This window comes from Leuciscus leuciscus (genome assembly GCF_965113295.1).
Source record: "Leuciscus leuciscus genome assembly, chromosome: 1".
Taxonomy (NCBI): Eukaryota; Metazoa; Chordata; class Actinopteri; order Cypriniformes; family Leuciscidae; genus Leuciscus; species Leuciscus leuciscus.
Genome location: NC_138725.1, coordinates 11,527,149 through 11,549,848, shown reverse-complemented (window position 1 = coordinate 11,549,848; position 22,700 = coordinate 11,527,149). Strand labels below are relative to the sequence as shown.

The 22,700-nt window shown below is 39.7% G+C and overlaps 3 protein-coding genes across 8 annotated transcripts in view; 2 read left to right on the top strand and 1 right to left on the bottom strand.

Moving 5' to 3' along the window:
- The window catches only part of LOC309499531 (cholinesterase-like), a 42,327-nt gene extending 30,929 nt beyond the window's left edge, over positions 1-11,398 (bottom strand). The window contains exons 1-2 of one of the 3 annotated variants that reach the window (XM_082170815.1): positions 11,168-11,398; positions 699-2,237 (exon numbers count right to left, since the gene is read on the bottom strand). In XM_082170815.1, the coding sequence (XP_082026941.1) occupies positions 699-2,224 (1,526 nt within the window). In that variant the 5' untranslated portion in view covers positions 2,225-2,237; positions 11,168-11,398. Of the gene's footprint in view, positions 1-698; positions 2,238-3,391; positions 3,757-4,712; positions 4,828-11,167 lie in introns of those variants that run through there. The other 2 variants (XM_082170817.1, XM_082170816.1) reach the window with 2 other exon arrangements.
- Positions 7,200-22,700, top strand: part of LOC309499293 (uncharacterized protein) — a 54,753-nt gene continuing 39,252 nt past the window's right edge. The window contains exon 1 of the mRNA XM_082170490.1: positions 7,200-7,214. The gene's annotated coding sequence lies outside the window, so the exon portion shown is untranslated. The remainder of the gene's footprint in view (positions 7,215-22,700) is intronic.
- The window catches only part of LOC309498878 (uncharacterized protein), an 18,053-nt gene continuing 2,600 nt past the window's right edge, over positions 7,248-22,700 (top strand). For 3 of the 4 annotated variants that reach the window (XM_082169831.1, XM_082169830.1, XM_082169833.1), the window contains exons 1-13: positions 7,248-8,103; positions 8,197-8,541; positions 8,622-8,972; positions 10,208-10,312; positions 10,513-10,608; positions 10,766-10,858; positions 15,968-16,042; positions 17,588-17,701; positions 18,110-18,187; positions 18,520-18,600; positions 19,316-19,420; positions 19,675-19,752; positions 20,798-20,863. In XM_082169831.1, coding sequence (XP_082025957.1) covers positions 8,064-8,103; positions 8,197-8,541; positions 8,622-8,972; positions 10,208-10,312; positions 10,513-10,608; positions 10,766-10,858; positions 15,968-16,042; positions 17,588-17,701; positions 18,110-18,187; positions 18,520-18,600; positions 19,316-19,420; positions 19,675-19,752; positions 20,798-20,863 — 1,627 coding nt within the window. In that variant the 5' untranslated portion in view covers positions 7,248-8,063. Of the gene's footprint in view, positions 8,104-8,196; positions 8,542-8,621; positions 8,973-10,207; positions 10,313-10,512; positions 10,609-10,765; positions 10,859-15,967; positions 16,043-17,587; positions 17,702-18,109; positions 18,188-18,519; positions 18,601-19,315; positions 19,421-19,674; positions 19,753-20,797; positions 20,864-22,459 lie in introns of all 4 variants that reach the window. The other variant, XM_082169832.1, reaches the window with a different exon arrangement.

The window sequence follows — 22,700 nt, the reverse complement described above, 5'->3', positions numbered from 1 at the left end:
CAAATGAGATTTGACAGCCGCTACAGTGGCAAGACAGAAAAACAGCTTCCTTTTATCTTCCACACTCTCAGAAAATGTGTACTACTGTACAATTAAGAAAAATGAAACAAAAGCACGCACATCAGTCTCAAAAGGGTGCTCGACTAAAAAACCAACAAGTAAAGAATAAAATATAAAGTCGGCAACACCTAAGCTCCAAAATTATCAAAAATATTTATTTTCAAGACAGCTATCGCATAGCATATGTTACGTTTCGAGCACGCAGGCTCTTCATCAGACTGATGAAGAGCCTGCGTGCTCGAAACGTAACATACGCTATGCGATAGCTGTCTTGAAAATAAATATTTTTTTATAATTTTGGAGCTTAGGTGTTGCCGACTTTATATTTTATTCTTTACTACTGTACAATTGTCACACGGATAGAACCCTTAAAGGGACATTTTTGTACCTTATTTACCTCTAAAAGGTACATATTTTAGGGGTAGGTAAGGCACAAACTTGTCCAATTAAGGGCACTGCTCTCATGATGTTGTACCCCTAAAAGTTGTCCCACTTTTTTTTCTGACAGTGCACGGAGGAAAGAAAGGCATACGTGTTTGGAATGATATGAAAGTGAGTAAATAAAGACAGATTTAACACTGTGAATTATGATAGAACACAAGCTTATGCAGTAGATTGTGTGTCAGATTTACACTCACCCACTTCGAGCAAAGTTGCTCCAATGCTCCATTATCCTCATGCTCATGGTCTCCTCCTCCTTGGAGAATCCTAAAGTCTGGTTCAGAGGAATCCCAAAAACAAATGGGATCTCATCCCCATGCAGTACACCCATCCATTGAGGCCAGGGGTTGAAGCTGGAGCGATGGTTAAAGAGGAACAACCGGGCACTGCCACCATTCTCAACATACCTACGAGCAAAATCCAGCACGGGGCATGAAAAATAGTGGTCGCCCACCAACCAGCCTAGGGCATCTCTGTTTTTTGGCTGGCTCTGCTCATCTGTCCAATCAGTATACTGGAAAGCAGCCGCCTCTCTGGCCATGTCACCTGAACCAGGAAGGGCCAAGGATACACCTGTGAGGAACTGGTCTCGATTGATAAGACTCTGGTTATAGATGTCAAATCCAGGTGCACCATACACAAGGAAATATGTCCCTTCATCTTTGTTCAATCCCAAAAGAACTTCTGTCTTCAGAAATCGTCCTGACTGGATTAAGACACTAGGCATGTCTACGAGAAATTCTCCATCCACTGTTGGCGGAAAGGGCACACTTATAATCATGGGATCAGAAATGACATCGAATTGAAGGCTCACAATCTTCTCAGGTTCAACTGCTCTTAAGCAAGCCTCCGTTTCATCAACAGATGGTCCAAGTGGGCAGTTCAGAAGCTGAGCTAGAGTCAAAGAATGGTTCCAGGCCTGATCTGGCTTCACGGCCGCCCACACGGCATTGGGACTGCCACTCTGGAGAATAGCGCGGGTGAACAGGCCATGGCTGCCCTGCGAAAGCAAATGGTGTCCCACAGAGCCAGCACCTGCACTCACACCAAACAAGGTTACGGAGGATGGATCGCCCCCAAAAGCAGCAATGTTTTTTGACACCCAGTTTAGAGCCAGGCGCTGGTCAAATAGACCAGCATTACCTTTAATGCTCTCACTTTTAGGTAGAGATAGGAAACCCAATGCTCCTACCCTATAGTTCATAGACACCACCACTACTTGTTGCGAGTGGCTGAGGACACGGCCATCGTACACATCCAGGGAGGCAGTACCTGTGGAAAAGCCTCCACCATAGATCCACACCATAACTGTGACTAAGGGTTTGGTTTGGTTCTGAGATTCGATTGAGGGAGTCCAGATATTGAGATACAGACAGTCTTCACTAATTTTGGTGTTGGGATTCCACATCGCAGCTCCAATGAATCCTGGGTACAATGAATCCTTTTCCTGGAAGCAGGAATTGGAGTACTGGGTGGCATCTCGTATCCCATTCCACACTTCAGCGGGCTCTGGTCGTTTGAATCGAAGCAGGTCCAATGGAGGCTTGGCGTAAGGGATCCCAAGGAAGGCCCCCACGTGCCCTGAACCTCTTGGCACAGGAAGCCTCAGTCCTCTGACCTGGCCTTTGCCAGTGGAGATGATCAGTTCATCTTGCACCGCTGCCGGTTGGAAGAACAAAAAAGCCAGAATCGGCAAAGTAGATCTGAGGTGAATTCCCATCATGGTGTCTTCAAGGCTGATAAATAAAATCATAAGGAGATCAAAATTAGTTTTAGACATCAAAACAAGTCATGTTCTGTTTGTGGTTTCAGAGACTCCAGACCATATAAACACCACCACCATGCATAAAGCAGAAGCATTAGTTTGAATTCATGAGTTTTTTTCAAATCTTATAAGAACAGATTATAAACAAATTGATAACATGCCTACACTGTTCTAATAACAATAAAAACAAATAAAATAAATAAATAAATTATTTTTAGATAAGATTCCAAAGGGACCTCACCAGTCGCACCAAATGCCAGTCACATATTTGAAAAGAACATTTCTAGCACATCTCCCCTGTTGCACACGTATTATAGTGATATTACATGGCTACACGATTAAGGCAGGAGCCAGCGGAGACAGTCAGACAGATATTAATGACAGCTCGGATACAGCTTACTGCAGATGGAGAGTCAAGCTCAGACAATCAGAGCTTTTTGATGAGACACCCAACTTCAACTCAGCTCCAAGTGCTGACCAAGAAGACTGAGCATCTACGTTACAGAGAAGAACTACTGAAAACTAGTAGAAACTGCACCATACAGAGCAGCTTCAGGATTGGCATGTTGGGACTGCTGTTGATGATGTGGAAAATTCATTTGTAAAAGTGTTTGTTTCCTTAAAACAGTCTTTGCAGAGGTGAGAATCATATACTTCCACCTCTGATCAAAAGTCACAGTAAAGACTTAAATATTTAATAATATAAATCTAAAAAATGCTGTTCTTTATAAATAAAGAATCCTGTAAATCCACAAAAACATTAAACAGCACAATGTTTTCAACACTGATAATCATACATGTTTCTGTTTCATGCAGCTTCTATTGCTGCTGCTGTTTTTTTTTTTTTTTTTTTTTTTTTTTGCGGTTTGCAATTGCAGATGTAAGCTATTTAAACAGTCTGAAGAAATAGCCTTCATCGCAAAAAAAGTGTTTTCTTAGTAAAAAAAAAAAAACTTTAAAATATAGTAAAAATAAAACTTACATTCTGACAACCAAGACTCTCTCTGTTCTGGAAATAATTCAATATAACTAACATCTACACAGTGTCCCATGAAACAGAAACTTAAATTCATAAGTTTGAATAACAGTGAAATAGCAAATAAATGAACATGTAAAAAGTCAAACCTGTGGAAATCTGCGTCCCAAACAGCAAACTGAGTTTTTCTGTTGGATATTGCATAATAAGTGTACTCATGTTACACAAGATGCATGTCAGCCAATCAGAAGGGGTCTGTGTGTTCCGAGGTCAAATCCCACAAATCCCATGACTCCAGTGGAGGGAGACATGACTTCCGACACTTAATCTGTGTGTCATCAATGTTCTCTGCATAACTTTTTTTATCTGAGAAAGTCATACATCATTGTCATTTGGACTGTTATTCAAACTCAGGGGATTTCTCTATGTATCATCCAAAGCCGTTTTTATTGAGTCAGAAAGTTAGTGATTCTTAATATTTAAAGACCATTCAAAGAATGTTTTCTGCCAACATTACGAGAACAATCATCAAATACACTGATAAAAATGATTCTGTTGTGAAGTAAATACTTAAAAAAAATAAAATAAAAAAAAATTCAATGAAAAAGTAAATTATATATTAGTGCTCAATTCAACTTGTAGAAATTAAAGTGTAAATATCAACATTATAAAATTAGGTAAAGCTTATTCAACTTTTTCTAGTACTGGTGTTCTCATCATGCACTGGGGCATAAATAATTAATAAGGCTGCTTTTAGCTGTATTTACATCAGCAGTTTAGGTTGTTACATCTGGAGGTAATTTAGAGATTTTGGGTTAGTTAGTTAAAGTTAGTTAGTTAAAATAAAGATATTTTGAAGAATGTCATAAACCAAACCATTGATGGACCCCATTGACTTCAGTCCATTGATTGTCTGGTTACCAACATTCTTCAAAATATCTCCTTTTGTGTTCAACAGAAGGAAGAAATCATAAATGTACCTCTCCTGAAGTTATTAACCCTCCATTATTTTAATTTTTTTTCCACGAGTAATAACTGTGAAAGTAATGCAATTATTAATCTGGGATAAACTGTACTTTCACTCTGAAACTGTTAACAGTGTGTTGAATATATCAATCACAAGTTTTGATGCATCGAGTTGAAGACCAACACAACTTTTGAATTTGCTAACATTGCCCTGGAAAAAAATGTGTAGAAATTACTTTGAAACATTATTTGTTTCCGTGTTTGGTGTTTTAAGCCCCCAACGGCGCCTTCCAGGCAGCGAGGGGATGGGTAGGTTTAAGGTTGAGGCTAGGGTTAGCAGCCTCTAAGGAGCCATTGGGGGCTTAAAACACCATCGAGCATTTTTTTCATTCGGAAATTACTAATTACTTGTACATTTCACAAATAATTAAAATAGAAACAGCTAATTAAACATGTTTGTTTTTTTTTTGTAGAGGAAAGTCTGAAATAGTATTGTAAACTTACTCAGCTTAGAACAATCGTGTTTATGTAAAAAGGAGATTTTCCAAAAAGGGACACAGATGTCTGTATGTGGGATTGTGGGATTGTAAGGATTGCATGGCTGGAGCAAAGATGATCTCTGAGAAAACAAAGGACTTTCTGCATTGACACAAGGCTTGCTGTCTTCCATATCTTTATACACAATAATAATCTTTTATTTTTAATATTTGTCATGTCTGTGTGCTGCCCTGTGTGTGTAATAAGCAGTGTGTGTGTGTGTGTGTGTGTGTGTGTGTGTGTGTGTGTGTGTGTCACCTATAGGCGCACATTAATAACACACTCTTTAACAAAAATAATACTATACCATTGACTTTAGAGCAGGTTTCAGGTCAATGCCTCTATTTTTAGTTCCTCCCCACATTGAAACATTGTGATGTCCCAGATCCGGCCCACATCTGGCACATGTGGAATGATGATCTGGCCCTCATGCAGTGTGGAATGACGGCCCTTGGGACTGCCACTCTGGAGAATAGCTCGGGTGAACAGGCCATGGCTGCCCTGCGAAAGCAAAGGGTGTCCCACAGAGCCAGCACCTGCACTCACACCAAACAAGGTTATTTCAACCAAACCTGTGTCATGATTCCTGATTTTGTTGCCATCTTGCATCATCATGTTGATGAACTTGCTGTTGCAGGAAAACAGAAAATCAACATTATGAAGAATACACACAGTAGGGTCCAGAAATATGAAAGCTTGTTATCACTGCGACTTGTGGTAACAAGCTTCGTACTGCATGAGATCCAGCAATATTATTATATAGACAGCAATATTATTATAGAGATTTAATGTCTTCTTTTCTCTTCAGTTGATTTCATCTAAGGCTGTGTCTGAAGTCAGTTGTAGTTCTTGTGTTTCTGCTCGTCTCTTTTTCTGTTCTCTTCTTTCCTTCAGTGATTCTGTTTGTTAACAGGCTTATTAAGGCTGAGGTGACTCCATATTTAATATACACAGGTTTTGTGGCTCAGATAAGGTCCAGCTCTGGTTTATTTCTTTGCTCTTGGCTGACATGTGGCATTATGGCCTGCTTGTGGCCCAGATCTGGCAAACAGGAGTGGTCCGCCCAAGGGCCATCATTACTCGCTGCATGTGGGCCAGATCATCTTTCCACAAGTGCCAGATGTGGGCCGGATCGGGGCCGAAACAATCAACTGCTCTTGAGACAACTTATTTTTTGAGACTACTCTGCCCTCTATTGAGGAGGAAAATGACAACAATTAAATAATCAGCTTTAAAGTGTCACACAAGTGGCTCATATTGTATACCACACAACCTATACAACCAGATGGACTGTCATCACAAACATCACTGCACAAAATCAGAAATTCACCATTTGAGGACAAATACAAGCACAGATCTCAGATCAGTAGTTAAACTCACTCTGACGCGGTCATGAGAGGACCTTAAATGAGGAATGCAACCTTTTTCTCAGTGTAAATAATAGCTACGTATTTACACTAAAGAGACTGAAGGGTAACTGTGTTTATGCTGCCCCCTAGCGTCACAGATTTAATAAAAAAAAAAAAAAAAAAACTCTACACAAGGTTCAAACAATCTCATAACGCTGAAAAAAAACTACATTACATGAGTTTTGAAGAAGAGATTGTGATGAACAGTTCGTGTTATAACAGACATTGCTTGTAAAGTAACTTTTAAGAAAAGTGTCAGCTGCTATTTTAGCAAAACAAATACCAAATTATTTTTAAAAAATGGATAAAATGCTACAAATATTCAGCTCTAAGCAGCTAATTATGGATTTTCTAATGTGGGATACCTTGAGCTGAAATCTGGGACACTTTATCAGTTTGGCAAAAAAAAAAAAAAAAAAAAAAAAAAAACTAGCCTATGTTCACATGTGGAATGCTAATTACAAATATATAACACAGAAATTGTATACTATTTAAAGGATTTATTTCAAATATTTCAGATTTTTGTCAGCAACAATAATAACCATGCAATGGAAGTCAAATATTAAAATAAATGAATCTTTGGAACATGAAATGTCTTAAAAACTGTTATTAACTTGTTAGCTTCTATAGGCTACTATTCACATGGAGTTTAGGACATGTATTTTCAAAAGCGATATATAGATACACTAGATGTCGCCTTGGCTATTGCGAAACCGTAGCCAAGGCGACATCTATTGTATATATCTATACCCGCCCGCGCTCTCAGATCACTTGGACGTGGCTGAGTTCAAGAGGTAAAAACGAAATAAAAACTGTTCGTTTTCTCACACAAACCGCTCGTTTCGTGTCTTAGGCCATCAATGTGTACTTAGGATGGGGAATTGTTTAATTTGGGCGACGGGGAATTGTTTTAATTTGGACTCTGTGCTTGCTCTTTGAGACAGTGACCATCGACCTGCATTATATGACTGACAGACAAGAACGGTTTGACCTAAAAATATCAAAATTGAAACTACTGCGGAAAAAAAGACACCTACTGTACATCTTGGATGCCCTTGAGGTAAGCTAAAACATACCAAAAAAAAAAAAAAAAAAAAAAAAAAACCTTCATGACAAAAAATAAACAGCCCTTGCTACTCCAGTATGCCATTGTCCCTTAGTCCAAAGTTTTGAACCTGATCTTAAAAAAATAATATTGCTGCATTATAAGCCCAACATTTTATCAAAAATACATGTATGGCATTTAACTTTCTTAATGCACATTTTCCTATTTTAGACTGTCCCACATTAGTCAAAACATGCTGTCCCACTTTTGAAACAACCTTTTCTAAAGTGGGACGACAAAGATTGCTTTAAATAGAAAATATTCTTAACACATTTTAACAATATTATTGCAACATTTGATGTACAAATACATACATCACAAACAATTTAGAACATTGTTTTATTGAACGGATTTAAATGTTAATGTTATGAGATAACTGCACTGAAGTTTAGGTTTCAGTGTCCCACATTACACTAATCCACCCCTACCAAGTTTCTATATGTGTGTAAAATATCGACGGCTAAATTTGAAACCTGGATATACAGAAACAACAAGAGGAACTTCGCTGTGTCTGTTAAACACACATTCATTCATATTACCATTTCTTTGTGTGTGTGTGTGTGTGTGTAATGCTAGTTGTTATTGTTCAAGTATATCAACAGAAACCAATAAAGAGCCAACCGAAAGTGACGCTTGTCCTTGAATCTGACGCGCGCGTAATTTAAGAAAGTGAAAGTAAGCTAAAAGCGAAAGCGGAAGTTTAGACGTGGCCTCGTGTGAAAGACTGCGGACAAAAACTCTTATGGTCATGATACAAATATTAATTTTTTATAGCTCTTTTTTTTTGTGTTTGTAAACTACATTATGTTTATTGTTATAGCAATACTCCTGGTATTCGCTGATGGTACGTATGATCACTTTACATTGATACGCGAAAATAGCTTTCGAGTTTTTCTTTCTCATTTATTAAAGCTATCAGTTTCTCTATTATTTCTAGGCTTCACTGTGCACGGTCCACCAGATCCTCTGGTTGCTCCTCTGGGATCTTCAGTGGTTTTGCCCTGTTATGTTGATGAACCTTTACCAGTGAAGGATCTGGAGGTGGAATGGAGAAGAACAGAATCAGAGACTTTAGTTCATCTGTTTCTAGATGGTGAGAGTCGAGCAGAGACACAGCAGCAGGATTATCATGATAGAACTCATTTCTTTACTGATCAGATTAAACATGGAAACTTCTCCCTCCGTCTGGATGATCTGACAGCTGAAGATGAGGGAAATTACACGTGTAAAGTTTACAGTCAGCTGGAGTCTAATGACACTGTGGTTCAGATAAAAGCTGTTGGTGAGTGAGAGACACTTGAATTGTGGTGAACATTTCAGTCAAATGGCATTTTTTGTATTTTATGTCCATTATTCTTCCAGAGAGTCTGCTGGTATCAGGATCGAGTCGCTCCACATCTGCATATGTGGGTGAGGATGTCATTCTGAACTGCTCTGTAGACTCTCACATCAAACCTGAACACATTGAGGAGGTTTCATGGAAAAGAGCAGATGAAGATATTCCGTTTCTGATCTATCAAAACAATGAAGCTTTACCAGATTCATCAAATGAACAATACACAGACAGAGTTGAGTTCTTCACTGCTGAAATCCCCAAAGGAAACTTCTCTCTCAGACTGAAGAGCGTCAGAACTGAGGATAAAGGGGTTTACATGTGTGAAGTGTTTGCTGGAGTACTTTCAGCCAGTGCAACTGTAGAGCTGGAGCAACTGGGTGAGTCGACAAAACATGGCAAATAAATAATGCAGTCTGTTAATACCAACCTTATTCAATTGTAAACAATATGGTATTTTAGCTATATTTACACTTGGAGCAAAAAGTATCTACATTTTTGTACACTTGGTGTCAGATTTTATTTAACAGCTAAATTAGCATGAGATCGCAATGCCATAAAAGCGTCATTAAACTGTAAAACCTAACAGTTATATTTACTAAATAAAATAGAGTTCTGCACTCAAATATTACTGAATGTTATGTGGACACAATGACTGAAACAGAACTCAAACTGAATGAGTTATAGAACATTTCTAGATCCCAGCAAGATAATTGGATTTTCTCTGTCTACTGTAACCGTGTGTTTATAAAACACTACTGTTATAGCACAAAAGTCAAGACAAAATAAGATCAGGTGTTTATGGTTAAGTATTGATGATGACAATCATCGTTTAGTGACCTGATTCACAGATCTCATTCAGTGTCTAATCTCTGATAAAATCGGCAACATCGTGATTCTACAGCATAAATGTTGTGACCATCAGATAATATGAAGGATTTTCCTAACAGTGTGTGCACAAAATATTTTCATCTATGGGATTACTAAGACTCACACAGACATCAAGAATCAGCATATGAATCTCAACAATGGTGACCATTAAATAAGGATTCATGCTGCAATTGCATTCTGGGTACTAGCATAATACAAAACTTATCCGTGGCTCCCAGCATGCATTGCGGCATTAATCAATTTTGAATGGTCACCATTGTTGAGATTCGTATGCTGATTCTTGAAGTCTGTGTGAGTCAGTTTGATACCATCAAATTTTTCAAATCTGATTGTCACAACAATGGATCTTACAGGTCTCCTAAATGTTATGAGTTAGCTTAACTTATTGGATTTGATTTGACTTTGTGTGTGATATTGTGAGCTAGCAGTAACTGCAAGTGCTCTGAGTTCTTTTAAAGTTTGAAATTGCACTGTTTTTACTCAATGTAGTGAAGTTTTATATAAAGTATTTGAATCCAGTGTAAAGTTTAATTGTGCATTAAGAAATATCCTTGTTTTAGTGCACTGGATTAAAATAAGTTCAGAGTACTCATAACTATTGTTTTTTATAAACTCAATTGAATTGAGGTAATCAGTGTCCTCAAATGAAATGAGTTAGCTTAACTTGTTTGGTTTTACAGTGAGTGCAGTTGTAAATGTTATGACGGATGTCTGTGTTTCACAGGTTTCTCTTCTTGGCACATCACTGTGTTGTTTTTCTGTTTTGTTGCCGGATTTGGAGCTGTACTTCTGCTCTGCTGTCTGATCTACTGCAGATCAAAAAACACAGGTGTGTTTGGAAGGAAAACCTTTTTATTTCTTGTGATTAACTGTATTAATCTTGTATTAATATTAATCTGAATTATTATTCATATTAATTGTATTAATCTTGTATTAATAAAACTGTATTAATTAACTGCATTAATCTTGGGATTAACTGTCACAGTGTTTTGCTCATTTAACTGTGATTATTCTGCATCTCCTCTCCAGTCGACAGCAGAACAATCTGGAATCTTCAGCTTTCTCTGGTCTTTTTTCCAAATGTCTGTATGTTCTTCGCCTTCATCCTCTGGGGTCTAACTGAAGGTGAGTTTAGGAGTTTAAATATAGCACTATGAAGCATGTGGCAGATTTTATTAGTCTTTTTGTACAAAATTACATTTTTTTTTTTTTTGTGATGGGACTTAAATTGTTTTATTTGATCAATATTGTTTAATACCTGTCAATTAATATTCTGTTCCAGGATTTCTCCATGAGACCGTCACTTGCTCTGCTCTGTATATTCTGAGACCTGTTATGTTGATTTGGGCTTTGTCTTATTTAAAGTATCTCCAAGGTATGTTAGAATTTAAAGTTCTTTATTATTATTATTTTTGTTAAGGGGATCAGTAAATGCAAATTGATGGCAAAAAAAAACATAGCATGACAATTGTCACAGCCATTCCAGGCTCCACCCTCACACAATCACAGCGCACTCCCTCTCCTGAGTACTGATCACACACCTGCACATCACACACCTGCACATCATCAGTACTATAATTACCCCCGGCATTTAAGCCTCACTCTCACTCTCAGTCTTTGTCTGGTATCGTTTGCATCAAGACGCTAACGCTGTGCTTACCATTAGGACTGCTAATCTACTTACCAGTTTCCTTGTGTTATCTCCGAGTTTTCTTCGTTGCTCCTCGTCTCCAGTTTATTCTCCTGAGTCTCCGCTATTCCAGTGTCTCTTCATCCGATCTCCATCTGCAAGTATACGAACTGTGTCATTCAAGTTTAATTGTCTGGATCTCTACTCACCCACGTTCCTTCACCTGCACTGCCGATCTTTCACCTGGTTGTTCAAATAAACATTCCATTACCTGCATCCCTGTGTCTGTCCCTTCTGTCTTGTAACAGAATACCGGACCACAAAGTAAAGAAAAAACTAAGGAAAACCGACGAACACCAGCATGAGCACCCCGGATCCCTTCCAGGACCTCGTCAGGCACTACCTTCCATTCCACTAGCACCGCCCACAGTGCTAGTGGGCGGTGCTATCTCTCCCAATCTCTCTCACTGTCGTCACTACTTCACCACCAGTGCTTGCCAGTCCCATGGCCCGACCGACGCCCTTCTCAGGATTGGCGGAGGATTGCAATGGGTTCATCCTACAATGCTCACTGGTCTTGGAGATGCAACCACACCTGTATCCGAACGACCTTGCTAAGGTTGCGTTCGTAATATCACAGTTGGATGGCAAAGCACTGCGCTGGGCCGAATCACTCTGGTCCCAGAAGAGTTCCATAATCCAATCTCTCTCCAGTTTCTTCCCTCACTTCAGGGAAGTTTTCGGGACGCCCACCTGGGATTCATCGATTGGAGAGCAACTGTACCAGTTAAGGCAAGGTTCCATGTCTGTGAGTGAATATGCCCTGCAATTCCGTACACTAGCTGCCGCTAGCGGATGGAATGAACAAGCCCTGCTCCCCACGTATCGCCAGGGTCTGAACCCTCGCGTGCGATTGCATCTCGCTGCCTACGAGGATTCCATCGGGCTAGAACACTTCATCCAACTCTCCACCCGCTTCGCCATTCGTCTGCAGTCATGTCTCGAGGAGCACCAGGACCCGCTACTCTCTCTTCCATCCCTCCGTCGACCTGAGTCCATCAGCCCTCCAGAACCCGCCTATGAACCCATGCAGATAGATGGCGCACGGTTGACTCGTGCTGAACGACATAGACGGCTGACCCAGAGTCTGTGTCTATATTGTGGTTCCTCTGAGCACTTCATCCCTAAATGTCCCATTCGTCCTCCTCGTTCCATGGTGAATGCTATATTTCCCACCTTTGATAACTTGAAACCACTCTCTACTATTGTGAATTTAACTGCTGCCGATGTTACTATTCCAGTCATCGCCCTTCTCGACTAAGGGTCAGCAGGCAACTTCATCTATTGCGCCCTCTGCCGTCAGCTCAAGCTCAAGTCTACCGCCACGCCGTCCATCTACCAGATTCACTCGATAACTGGCAGACCCCTCAGCCGGAAAAGGGTGAGTCTCTGTGCTGGTCTCATACAGCTTCAAGTAGGAGCCCTACACGTAGGACAACAACATTTGCTGGTTCTGGAGGAATCCACCGCTGATGTGATTCTGGGGCGCCCATGGTTGGAGCAGCACAATCCCAAAATCAAATTGATTTTTAAATGTGTGAATAATCTCGCACCAGCTGTACTTTGTCCATATGTGACAAACAAATACTAATAGAATCACCACTAGGGGATCAGCAAATGGCAACTGCAGGGTGGCACAGCGCAAAACCACTTTCGGTCAGTCATCTTTTTCTGTAAAAGGGATACATTTTTGGAATGCCCTACCAACAGAAATAAAAACACAAACCAATCTGAAACCGTTTAATGAAAAGGTGAAACACTGGCTGAAACAAAACCAAATCTGTGATCACTGATTATGTCACTGTGCAGACACACTTATAAATGGACATGTACATACGGATAGAGAGATAGACACACACACACACACACACACACACACACACACACACACAGAGATACAGATATGTGTATATAATGTTGTGTTTTTGTTATTTTTTTATTGTTGTATCTGGTGTTTGTTTCTGTTTTATTGGTAATGGTGATGAATGTAGCCTAACCAGGGACAGGGGTTGCAAATAAGCTTCAGCTAGAAACCCTATATGCAACACATCTGTTCAAGTTATTGCAACCTGTTATAATGTGCCTCCCTGACAAATAAACAAATAAATAAAATCTCCTGGAGGACCGGCGAAATACTGCTGCTTCCCAAACTGTTTCTCTGCACTTCCGGTGCCGGCTACTCCTTGGCCCAGAGAGCTGCCCCTTTGCTCTACATCCATAGAAAGTCCAGTGGAGAAACTTTCGGTGGACGTTCCTCCATGTTATGCCCATTTCAGTGATGTTTTCTGCCCCCAGCGAGCATCCAAGCTGCCTCCACACCGACCATGGGATTGTGCCACCGATCTGCTTCAAGGTGAGTCAGTGCCCCGTGGGAAGATTTATCCCCTGTCACTCCCGGAGGAGAAGGCCATGGTGGAATACATCAAAGAGGCTCTGGATCAAGGTTACATCCGCCCGTCTACTTCCCCTGCTGCATCCAGCTTCTTTTTTGTGTTTAAGAAGGACGGAGGCTTGCGGCCCTGTATAGACTACCGCGCACTCAACCGGATCACTGTCAAGTTTCGCTACCCCCTTCCTCTCATCCCCGCTGCGCTGGAACATCTCCGAGGTGCCACTTTTTTTCCAAGTTGGACCTCCGCAGCGCCTACAACCTCATCCGGATACGTAAGGGGGACGAATGGAAGACGGCCTTCGTGACCCCTACTGGGCACTACGAGTACCTCGTTATGCCATATGGATTGGCCAACAATCCATTCCTCAGTATTCCAGGATTTCATACATGAGGTACTCCGGGTGTTCCTCCACAAGTCTGTTTTGGTCTATATAGATGATATTCTGATTTACTCCCGGAGTAAATGGCCGAACATCGCCACCACGTTGCGGAGGTCCTGAAACGCCTGAGGGATTTCCAGTTGTTCCTGAAAGCATAAAAGTGCTCTTTTCACCAACCCGCAGTGCAGTTCCTTGGCTATCACATCGATAGTAGTGGCATCTGGATGGACGAGGGGAAGGTGGATGCCATCCGCAACTGGCCCATACCCACAACCATCAAGGAACTCCAACGTTTCCTCGGATTCTCCAATTTCAACTGCCGCTTCATCCTGAACTACAGTATCATCGCCAGTCCACTTACTCACCTCCTTTGACACAAGCCCAAGTCTCTGTCCTGGACACCTGTTGCCAACCGAGTCCCTCAAGAAGTCTTTCACCACCGCTCCCCTCCTGGTTCATCCCGATCCAGAGAAACCTTTTGTTGTTGAGGTCGATGCCTCGACCACAGGAGTGGGAGCGGTCCTTTCCCAACAGCAGGGGAACCCAGGTAGACTCCACCCATGCGCCTTCTTCTCCAGCAAACTCAACCCGGCGGAGGTCAACTACGACATTGGCAACAGGGAGCTGTTAGCCGTAAAACTGGCTCTTGAGGATTGGAGACACTGGTTGGAGGGGGCACAACATCCATTCGTGGTGTTAACGGATCACAAGAAACTAGAGTACCTCAGAGACGCCAAAAGATTAAACCCACGACAGGCAAGATGGGCATTGTTCTTTACCCGTTTCCACTTCACCATTGCCTATCTCCCTGGTCACAATAGTCTTAAAGCGGACGCTTTATCCCGTCTCCATAGTCCTGAAGAGAGGACAGAAGAACCAGAGCATATCTTACCTGAGAATATTTTTGTAAGCCCCATCACCTGGTCTGAGGAAACCCTGCCCTCCTCCAATGTCTCCACCAACACTCCGCCGGGTTGCCCACCAGGTTTACTCTACATCACCCGGACACGGCGCACTCCTCTCATCCACACTTCCCACACGTCGCTGGGCACTGGCCATCCAGGGGTCAATAAGACCCTCTTGCTGCTAAAAGAAGGGTTCTGGTGGCCTAACATGGCAGCGGACGTCAGAAGGTACGTGAGAGGTTGCAAGGAATCCTCCCCCTCCGCTCATCCTAGAAGAGGGTGCCACTTACCAGGTTCACGACATCTTGGACTCCCGGCGCCGTGGTGGTCCACTGGAGTGCCTCGTGGACTTGGGGGGATACGGCCCAGAGGAATGATGACGATAGGAGACGATATGCTTGATCCTAACCTGCTCGATCAGTTCCACGCCACCCATCCGGAGAAGCCCGGTCTCCATCTGCAAGTATACAAATTGTGTCATTCAAGTTTAATCGTCTGGATCTCTACTCACCCATGTTCCTTCACCTGCACTGCCGATCTTTCACCTGGTTGTTCAAATAAACATTCCATTACCTGTATCCTTGTGTCTGTCCCTTCTGTCTTGTAACAACAATATTGTCATTGATTAATTTTATTGTGGTTAAATACATAACATTTTCAAATTCAGAAGTATGAAATTATTTAAAACCACAAAGTCAGCCTTATTTTTTTCTCTTTAGATTATTTTCTAACTGTATTCTTGGCATATATTTAATGTGTAATTGAGTTTTAACTGTGTGCTAATTCGGATTGATTTGAACCCCTACAGACAGTTGGTCAGAAAACTGTGTAATGACATCAAATGACTCCATAATCCCTTTAAATGAGTTTATGATGATAATTCAGATTGTACAGGTGTACTAGATATCACAATTTCTTCTCTCCTACTTCCAACCTTTATCTTTAACATCCTTTTGATTTTGATATAAGTGTCTCCCTTTCCCCTCTCTCTATCCCACCTTACCTGACCACCTCACTGGCTGCAACTGCTTAAATGTAGAGTACAAGCAATGGAACGGGTATGTAATAATATTATATAATGACCTGATTTGATGTGTTCAACCCTTTCTGTATACAGGCAACATTAAACCATGGATCAGGTTTTTCAGAATAACAAGTGAATTGACTGTTTTCACAGTCGTTGTTTATTCAGGTGAGTAAATACTAATGTTTCACATCAGAGGTCATGCTCATTATTCTGACATTAAAAGTGCTTTATGAAATATTACCTGTTTTGCTTTAACTTCATTAGACTTGGCCAGAATCCAGCCATTAAATCTCACCCCTCCCTCTCTTTTTCTTAAATCCCGTTGTCCAAACCTGAATACTCAAAATGATTAAAAGACAGACAGTGTAGTATCCCAGGAATACTTTCTTTTTTTGCTGTTTGCAAAGATACGTGTGATTTCTCAGAATATCTATTACAGTGAAATCGGTAATAGTAGAAAGTAGAATCATTTAAATGTGGACTGTTCGAAATATTGTTCATTACAAAATAATAAAACTATACCTTATTATAGTTTATACTTTACTGCATGTACTGTAGCCTTTTCTAAAATACCCCAAAATACTAAAATGATGTACATTAGGTGACCTTCACTTTCTTTGATACAGATTAAGTCAATATGGCTTAATTTAACCCCTTAAGTGTCCCCCCCCCCCCCCCCCCCCCCCCCATGTAAATTATTATTCATATATTTTTTTAAATATATATTTTCAAAGCATGTTGAACTCTAAAACTGCAAGAAAATCAAAGCCAAAATCGGAACAAATTGTGTTCCAAATTTTAGGTTGATATCTCAGAAAATTTGCTTTCAGTAATATTTTTTTTGGGCGCAGTACCAAACTTTTTCACAATATGACAACCAGACTCCATTTCTGATCATATAAGGGCACCTCCATTTCCATATGTGGTTTGGAGCAGGTATTTTGAAAATCAGACAACAAAATATGAAAACTAGAGATTGTAAGCTTTCAAATGATGTATAGTTTGTCAAGATTAGTTTAGGTTTAGTATAGGATATTACTGTTTTAAATATGTAATGGCTGTGGGCCCACTGGTAGGCCGGTGACACTTAAAGGGCCCTATCTTGCACCCAGCGCAATTGACTTTGTACAGCGACGCATGTATCATTCCTATTTTGCACCCGCGCACAACGGCCTTTTCTCTCCACAGACGCACGTCGGTTAACTAAGAAATACACTTGCGCTCGCGGGGGCGGTTCAGCGCAAAGAGGAGGCGTGTTCCGGCGCAAACGTTGCCTCATGCTATTTTGCAGGTTTAGAAACCAATTCCGCCACTAACCAAAAAAAACTAGTTTAAAGTCAGTGGCGCGTTGCGCATGTTATTCATATGCTATTTTAAATGCGCATGCTTGGCCATAATCAATGTAGCGTGTGCACAACGCACATACACTTTAATTCTCTCATGAAGCTACTTCAGACCAACCTATTTTAGATTTGCGTCGGGTGCAAGAGTAAATTATCCCGCCGGTATAATAGCAACAGCGCCCAAGACCCGCCCACAAAGTCACTTGCGTTTTGCGCTTGATACTTGTGTTTCAGATCGTTAAAATAGGGCCCAATGTCTGTTTGTTTGACAAACACTGTTCAGTTCAACACATCTTTAGATATGTTCTGTTCTTGCTCAGGACATCATTTATCTTGTGTGACGTTTAATTTCTATCTATTCCTCTAGTTCTTTTAACATATGGCTGGAGAAAGAGTGCACATGACGCAAGCATCTTAGCTCGTGTAGCTTCTGGATTCAGCTTTGTAAATGTTGTGCTGTCGTGTCTCACCCTGAGTCACAGTAAGTGTTTCTGCATGATTTGATTCGACACTTATAGGCTAAGTATATATAAGCACAGATTCATTAGGTTAATGAGATTATTAACAATGGTTTTGTTCATTGATGAGACTTTCAGGTGTCAAGAGAATAGAAAAAGTACTTGACATGTGACTGAGCCAAACATTAAACCTTACAGACATTCAGCCTGATCGATCATCAGACTTTAGTGTTCCTCACTGCTGTACGACTGAGATAGGCAGTGCTCACTGTGGTTGGGAAAGCTTTCACAAACGAAATTAGTGTTTAAACATTACAAAATGAACAACCAAGCAGAACGAGAGAGAGAGAGAGCAGGTGCAGTACAGTCCAAGTTGGAATCATATAATTCATTCTTCCATTCATGCTTACTTTTCTCTCACTTTTTTTTAGTTTTTTTGGTGGGGAATATTATGTTGTCTGGGTCTCAATTGTTCCAGTTGATCGACTCATTTGGAATTCCCTCTCTAGGTAACACCTGCATACTGATTCCTTCATAATTCATTACAATGATATGCAGCATGTAGTTTTAAATTCCATCTGTTTTTCTGTGTAAAAATCCATTTGATTATAATTCAGGCAATTTCAGCTCGACATAGAACAGCTTGTAGAAATACATGCTGACATGAATGTGAAGACTGAATTAAGTCATTAAGAGCTCCATAAGAAAACCACTAGACTCTTATTTCAGTAGTTTAACATTTATGTTTAAGATCTTCAGAGCAATCCTATGTATTTTAGCTACATGTTATTGACTTTTCTTTTTTTAATGGGAAAATAATAGACGTATTCTCTTATTTTAGGATCTTTAATTGTGGAATCTGTTCCACCACTACTGTTGCTCTTCATGCTAGTTTTGCCTTTTCTCCAAGCAGAATTCAAATGTAAGTACATGCTGAAACACATTCTTATCATTGTTGTATAGATGTGGAAAGAGTAAATCCTATAATAATATTCCTGTATGTGTGAATTTGTGATTTTGATACTGTATGAATAGAAATGCACTGCTTATATAAAAATAAATGCTTAATTTATTTGCTAAATCATAAGTTAAAGTCTGCATGAAACAGGAGTTGCTATTGACAAAAAAAAAAAAAAAAAAAAAAAATTGAGGGACTTGATGATTAGTGTGTAACTGAATGGAGGCACATCTGATAGTGAGTGGCTTAACTGAATTGCATACGTCATAGACGTCGAGTGAATCCTATCATGAGAAGGTGAAGGTATTGTAACGCTTAGTTCCACAGAAGATGAAGACGATCATACAATAAGATTTAATATGATACTTAGAATAAACAGCCAACATATGAAACAGCGTGCTAACACAAACAATACCAGACAACTGAAGAGTGAACAAGGAGGAACTTAAATTTATTACTGTTAGTGTCCATGGTAACTGATGAGTGGCAGCCAATGAGAACAAGGAACACGTGACGAATGAAAACTAGCAGAACATAACGGTGACAGTTATGACACTTTTTTTTATTAATATTACAAGGTAAAACAACAAACAAATTTGATTTCATGACGACTCTTCTCAGATTTGTATGTGATTTATGTGACCTGTAAAAGTTGATGAATTCACCTTTTCATTCACAGGTCTCCACCAAAGACTGATAACATCATTCTGGATGATAACAACACCACTCCTAGATATCTTCCTTGTAATTTATGTTTATCTAACCATATTGGAAAGGGAGAAAGGTACGCTGCTTTATTTTATGTTTAAATAATTACAAATTTTCATCAAAAAAAAAAAAAAAAACGAATATATTATATTGTTATATTGTTAATATTACAAAAAAATATTTGTAAGTAGATTTGTTGTGGTAAGTCACAAATGTGTCTGCTTTTATGCAAGGACAAATATTTTTTTGTAAGGTTTACATTTTATAATACACTAAAATCATTGTTTTGTAAGAGATGTGCTGATCAGAAGTGCTTTATTTAATCTACAGAGTATTTGGGATGGACCTGGGTCATTGTATTTATGCAAGTTCTGAAGATGATTGCTTTGTATGAAAACAGCATGACAGGTATTACACATCTCTGACATACAACAGTGTCCTTTATTACCCCACTCTCTAATTATAAAACAACATAAAATATGGCGCTAAGAAGTAGAAATTAGATCACTGTGAGGTGTATGTCTTATATATGCAAACTAATGCAATAAAAATGTAAAATTTATAAATCATTATTAATATTATTATAAGAAAAAAATAATAAGTTAGACCCTTTAGACTATGCGCTTGGTAAACTGCACATTGTTTTTCATTTCTTAATGATCACTTCATTGGTCATGATGTGTGAGGCTGAATTGTGATGTCTGAAACTATTCAGATTCCTGAATACTAATGCCAATGTGACACTTCAGTTTTTGGTTATTTTTAATACATTTGCTAAATAATTACACATTTCATTATAGGGCATTAAATGTAAAAAATCTGAAATGTGAAAAAACATAAAACAGTTTAGTATATAAGGCTGCACATATATTGTATTCAGTTATCAACAGCATTTTTTCACACACTTTTCCTTAAAAGTGAAATGATTTCTGTAAATCCAGTTGCCATATATGCTGTATGGCTTCTCCATGTTCTGAGTATTTCTTGAACGTAAAAGCAACAAACTATATTATAAAAAAAATAAAATAATAATAATTAGGGAGAATCAGTCAATAATGAATAATTTACTGCCATTGTGTATTCTGATTATTCTAACATTTAAATGTATTTTCAAGTGCTTAATGTTTGGAATATGAAAACATTATTCATACTGAATAATCACTTACTGCCCATCACTGGGTATTCTCTCCCTTTACTAGACCTTTTTATTGATTTGATTGATTGATTGATTGATTGATTGATTGATTGATTGATTGATTGATTGATTGATTGATTGGTTGATTGATTGATTGGTTGATTGATTTGTAGGCCTTTCAGTAAATTAGTCAATAAAACCATGTTGTTGTCTGTATTTTGTTATTACTAGATTAGATATTATGATCCCAGGATAAATCCATATTCTCTTCGCATCCTTTTGGCTTTTGAATCAGATTTCAGTTTTGTTTTAACACAGAGGCAGAACATTCAGGAGTCCAGAGACAACAACAGACTGAGACAAACCAACAAGGATCAAATACATGTAATTACTCAATGCTGAATCTTAATATGAAACCTAATTAAAAATTAAATAATCATAATTAGCATACATACAATAAAGTTTATATATACATATATACAGTGGGGAGAACAAGTATTTGATACACTGCCGATTTTGCAGGTTTTCCCACTTACAAAGCATGTAGAAGTCTGTAATTTTTTTCATAGGTACTCTTCAACTGTGAGTGACGGAATCTAAAACAAAAATCCATAAAATCACATTGTATGATTTTTAAGTAGTTAATTTACATTTTATTGCATGACATAAGTATTTGATACATCAGAAAAGCAGAACTTAATATTTGGTACAGAAACCTTTGTTTGCAGTTACAGAGATCATACGTTTCCTGCAGTTCTTGACCAGGTTTGCACACACTGCAGCAGGGATTTTGGCCCACTCCTCCATACAGACCTTCTCCAGATCCTTCAGGTTTCTGGGCTGTCGCTGGGCAATACGGACTTTCAGCTCCCTCCAAAGATTTTCTATTGGGTTTAGATCTGGAGACTGGCTAGGCCACTCCAGGACCTTGAGATGCTTCTTACAGAGCCACTCCTTGGTTGCCCTGGCTGTGTGTTTCGGGTCGTTGTCATGCTGGAAGACCCAGCCACGACCCATCTTCAATGCTCTTACTGAGGGAAGGAGGTTGTTGGCCAAGATCTCGCGGTACATGGCCCCATCCATCCTCCCCTTAATACGGTGCAGTCGTCCTGTCCCCTTTGCAGAAAAGCATCCCCAAAGAATGATGTTTCCACCTCCATGCTTCACGGTTGGTATAGTGTTCTTGGGGTTGTACTCATCCTTCTTCTTCCTCCAAATACAGCGAGTGGAGTTTAGACCAAAAAGCTCTATTTTTGTCTCATCAGACCACATGACCTTCTCCCATTCCTCCTCTGGATCATCCAGATGGTCATTGGCAAACTTCAGATGGGCCTGGACATGCGCTGGTTGAGCAGGGGGACCTTGCGTGCGCTGCAGGATTTTAATCTATGACGGCGTGGTGTGTTACTAATGGTTTTCTTTGAGACTGTGGTCCCAGCTCTCTTCAGGTCATTGACCAGGTCCTGCCGTGTAGTTCTGGGCTGATCCCCCACCTTCCTCATGATCATTGATGCCCCACGAGGTGAGATCTTGCATGGTGCCCCAGACCGAGGGAGATTGACCGTCATCTTGAACGTCTTCCATTTTCTAATAATTGCGCCAACAGTTGTTGCCTTCTCATGTTGTAGTTAAATTCTTTTCAGTGAAATGACTTAAGAGATTGTTGATGCCAGAAATTTTAGACTTTATTAACAAACAAAGCCGAGTGCCCCTCTGAAGAAAGACCCTCTTGTTCTGCGTCCAGCTTCCTACATATATACCTGAATCCTTGTCCCAAAGATGGTATTGCATTCTATAGGTATTTTGATAAATAGGTTTGTACCATGTGACATTACTGAAATATAATTCTCTGCTCTCAGGTTCCAAAGACAGAAAGGACATAATAGTGTAAAAATGTATAGTTAAATTACTTACTATCTAAATAATAAAATCTTCAACACTCACCAAGCTGCTTGCCTATTGTCCTGTAGCCCATTCTAGCCTTGTGCAAGTCTACAATTTTATCCCTGATGTCCTTACACAGCTCTCTGGTCTTGGCCATTGTGGAGAGGTTGGAGTCTGTTTGATTGAGTGTGTGGACAGGTGTCTTTTATACAGGTAACGAGTTTAAACAAGTGCAGTTAATACAGGTAATGAGTGGAGAACAGGAGGGCTTCTTAAAGAAAAACTAACAGGTCTGTGAGAGCCGGAATTCTTACTGGTTGGTAGCTGATCAAATACT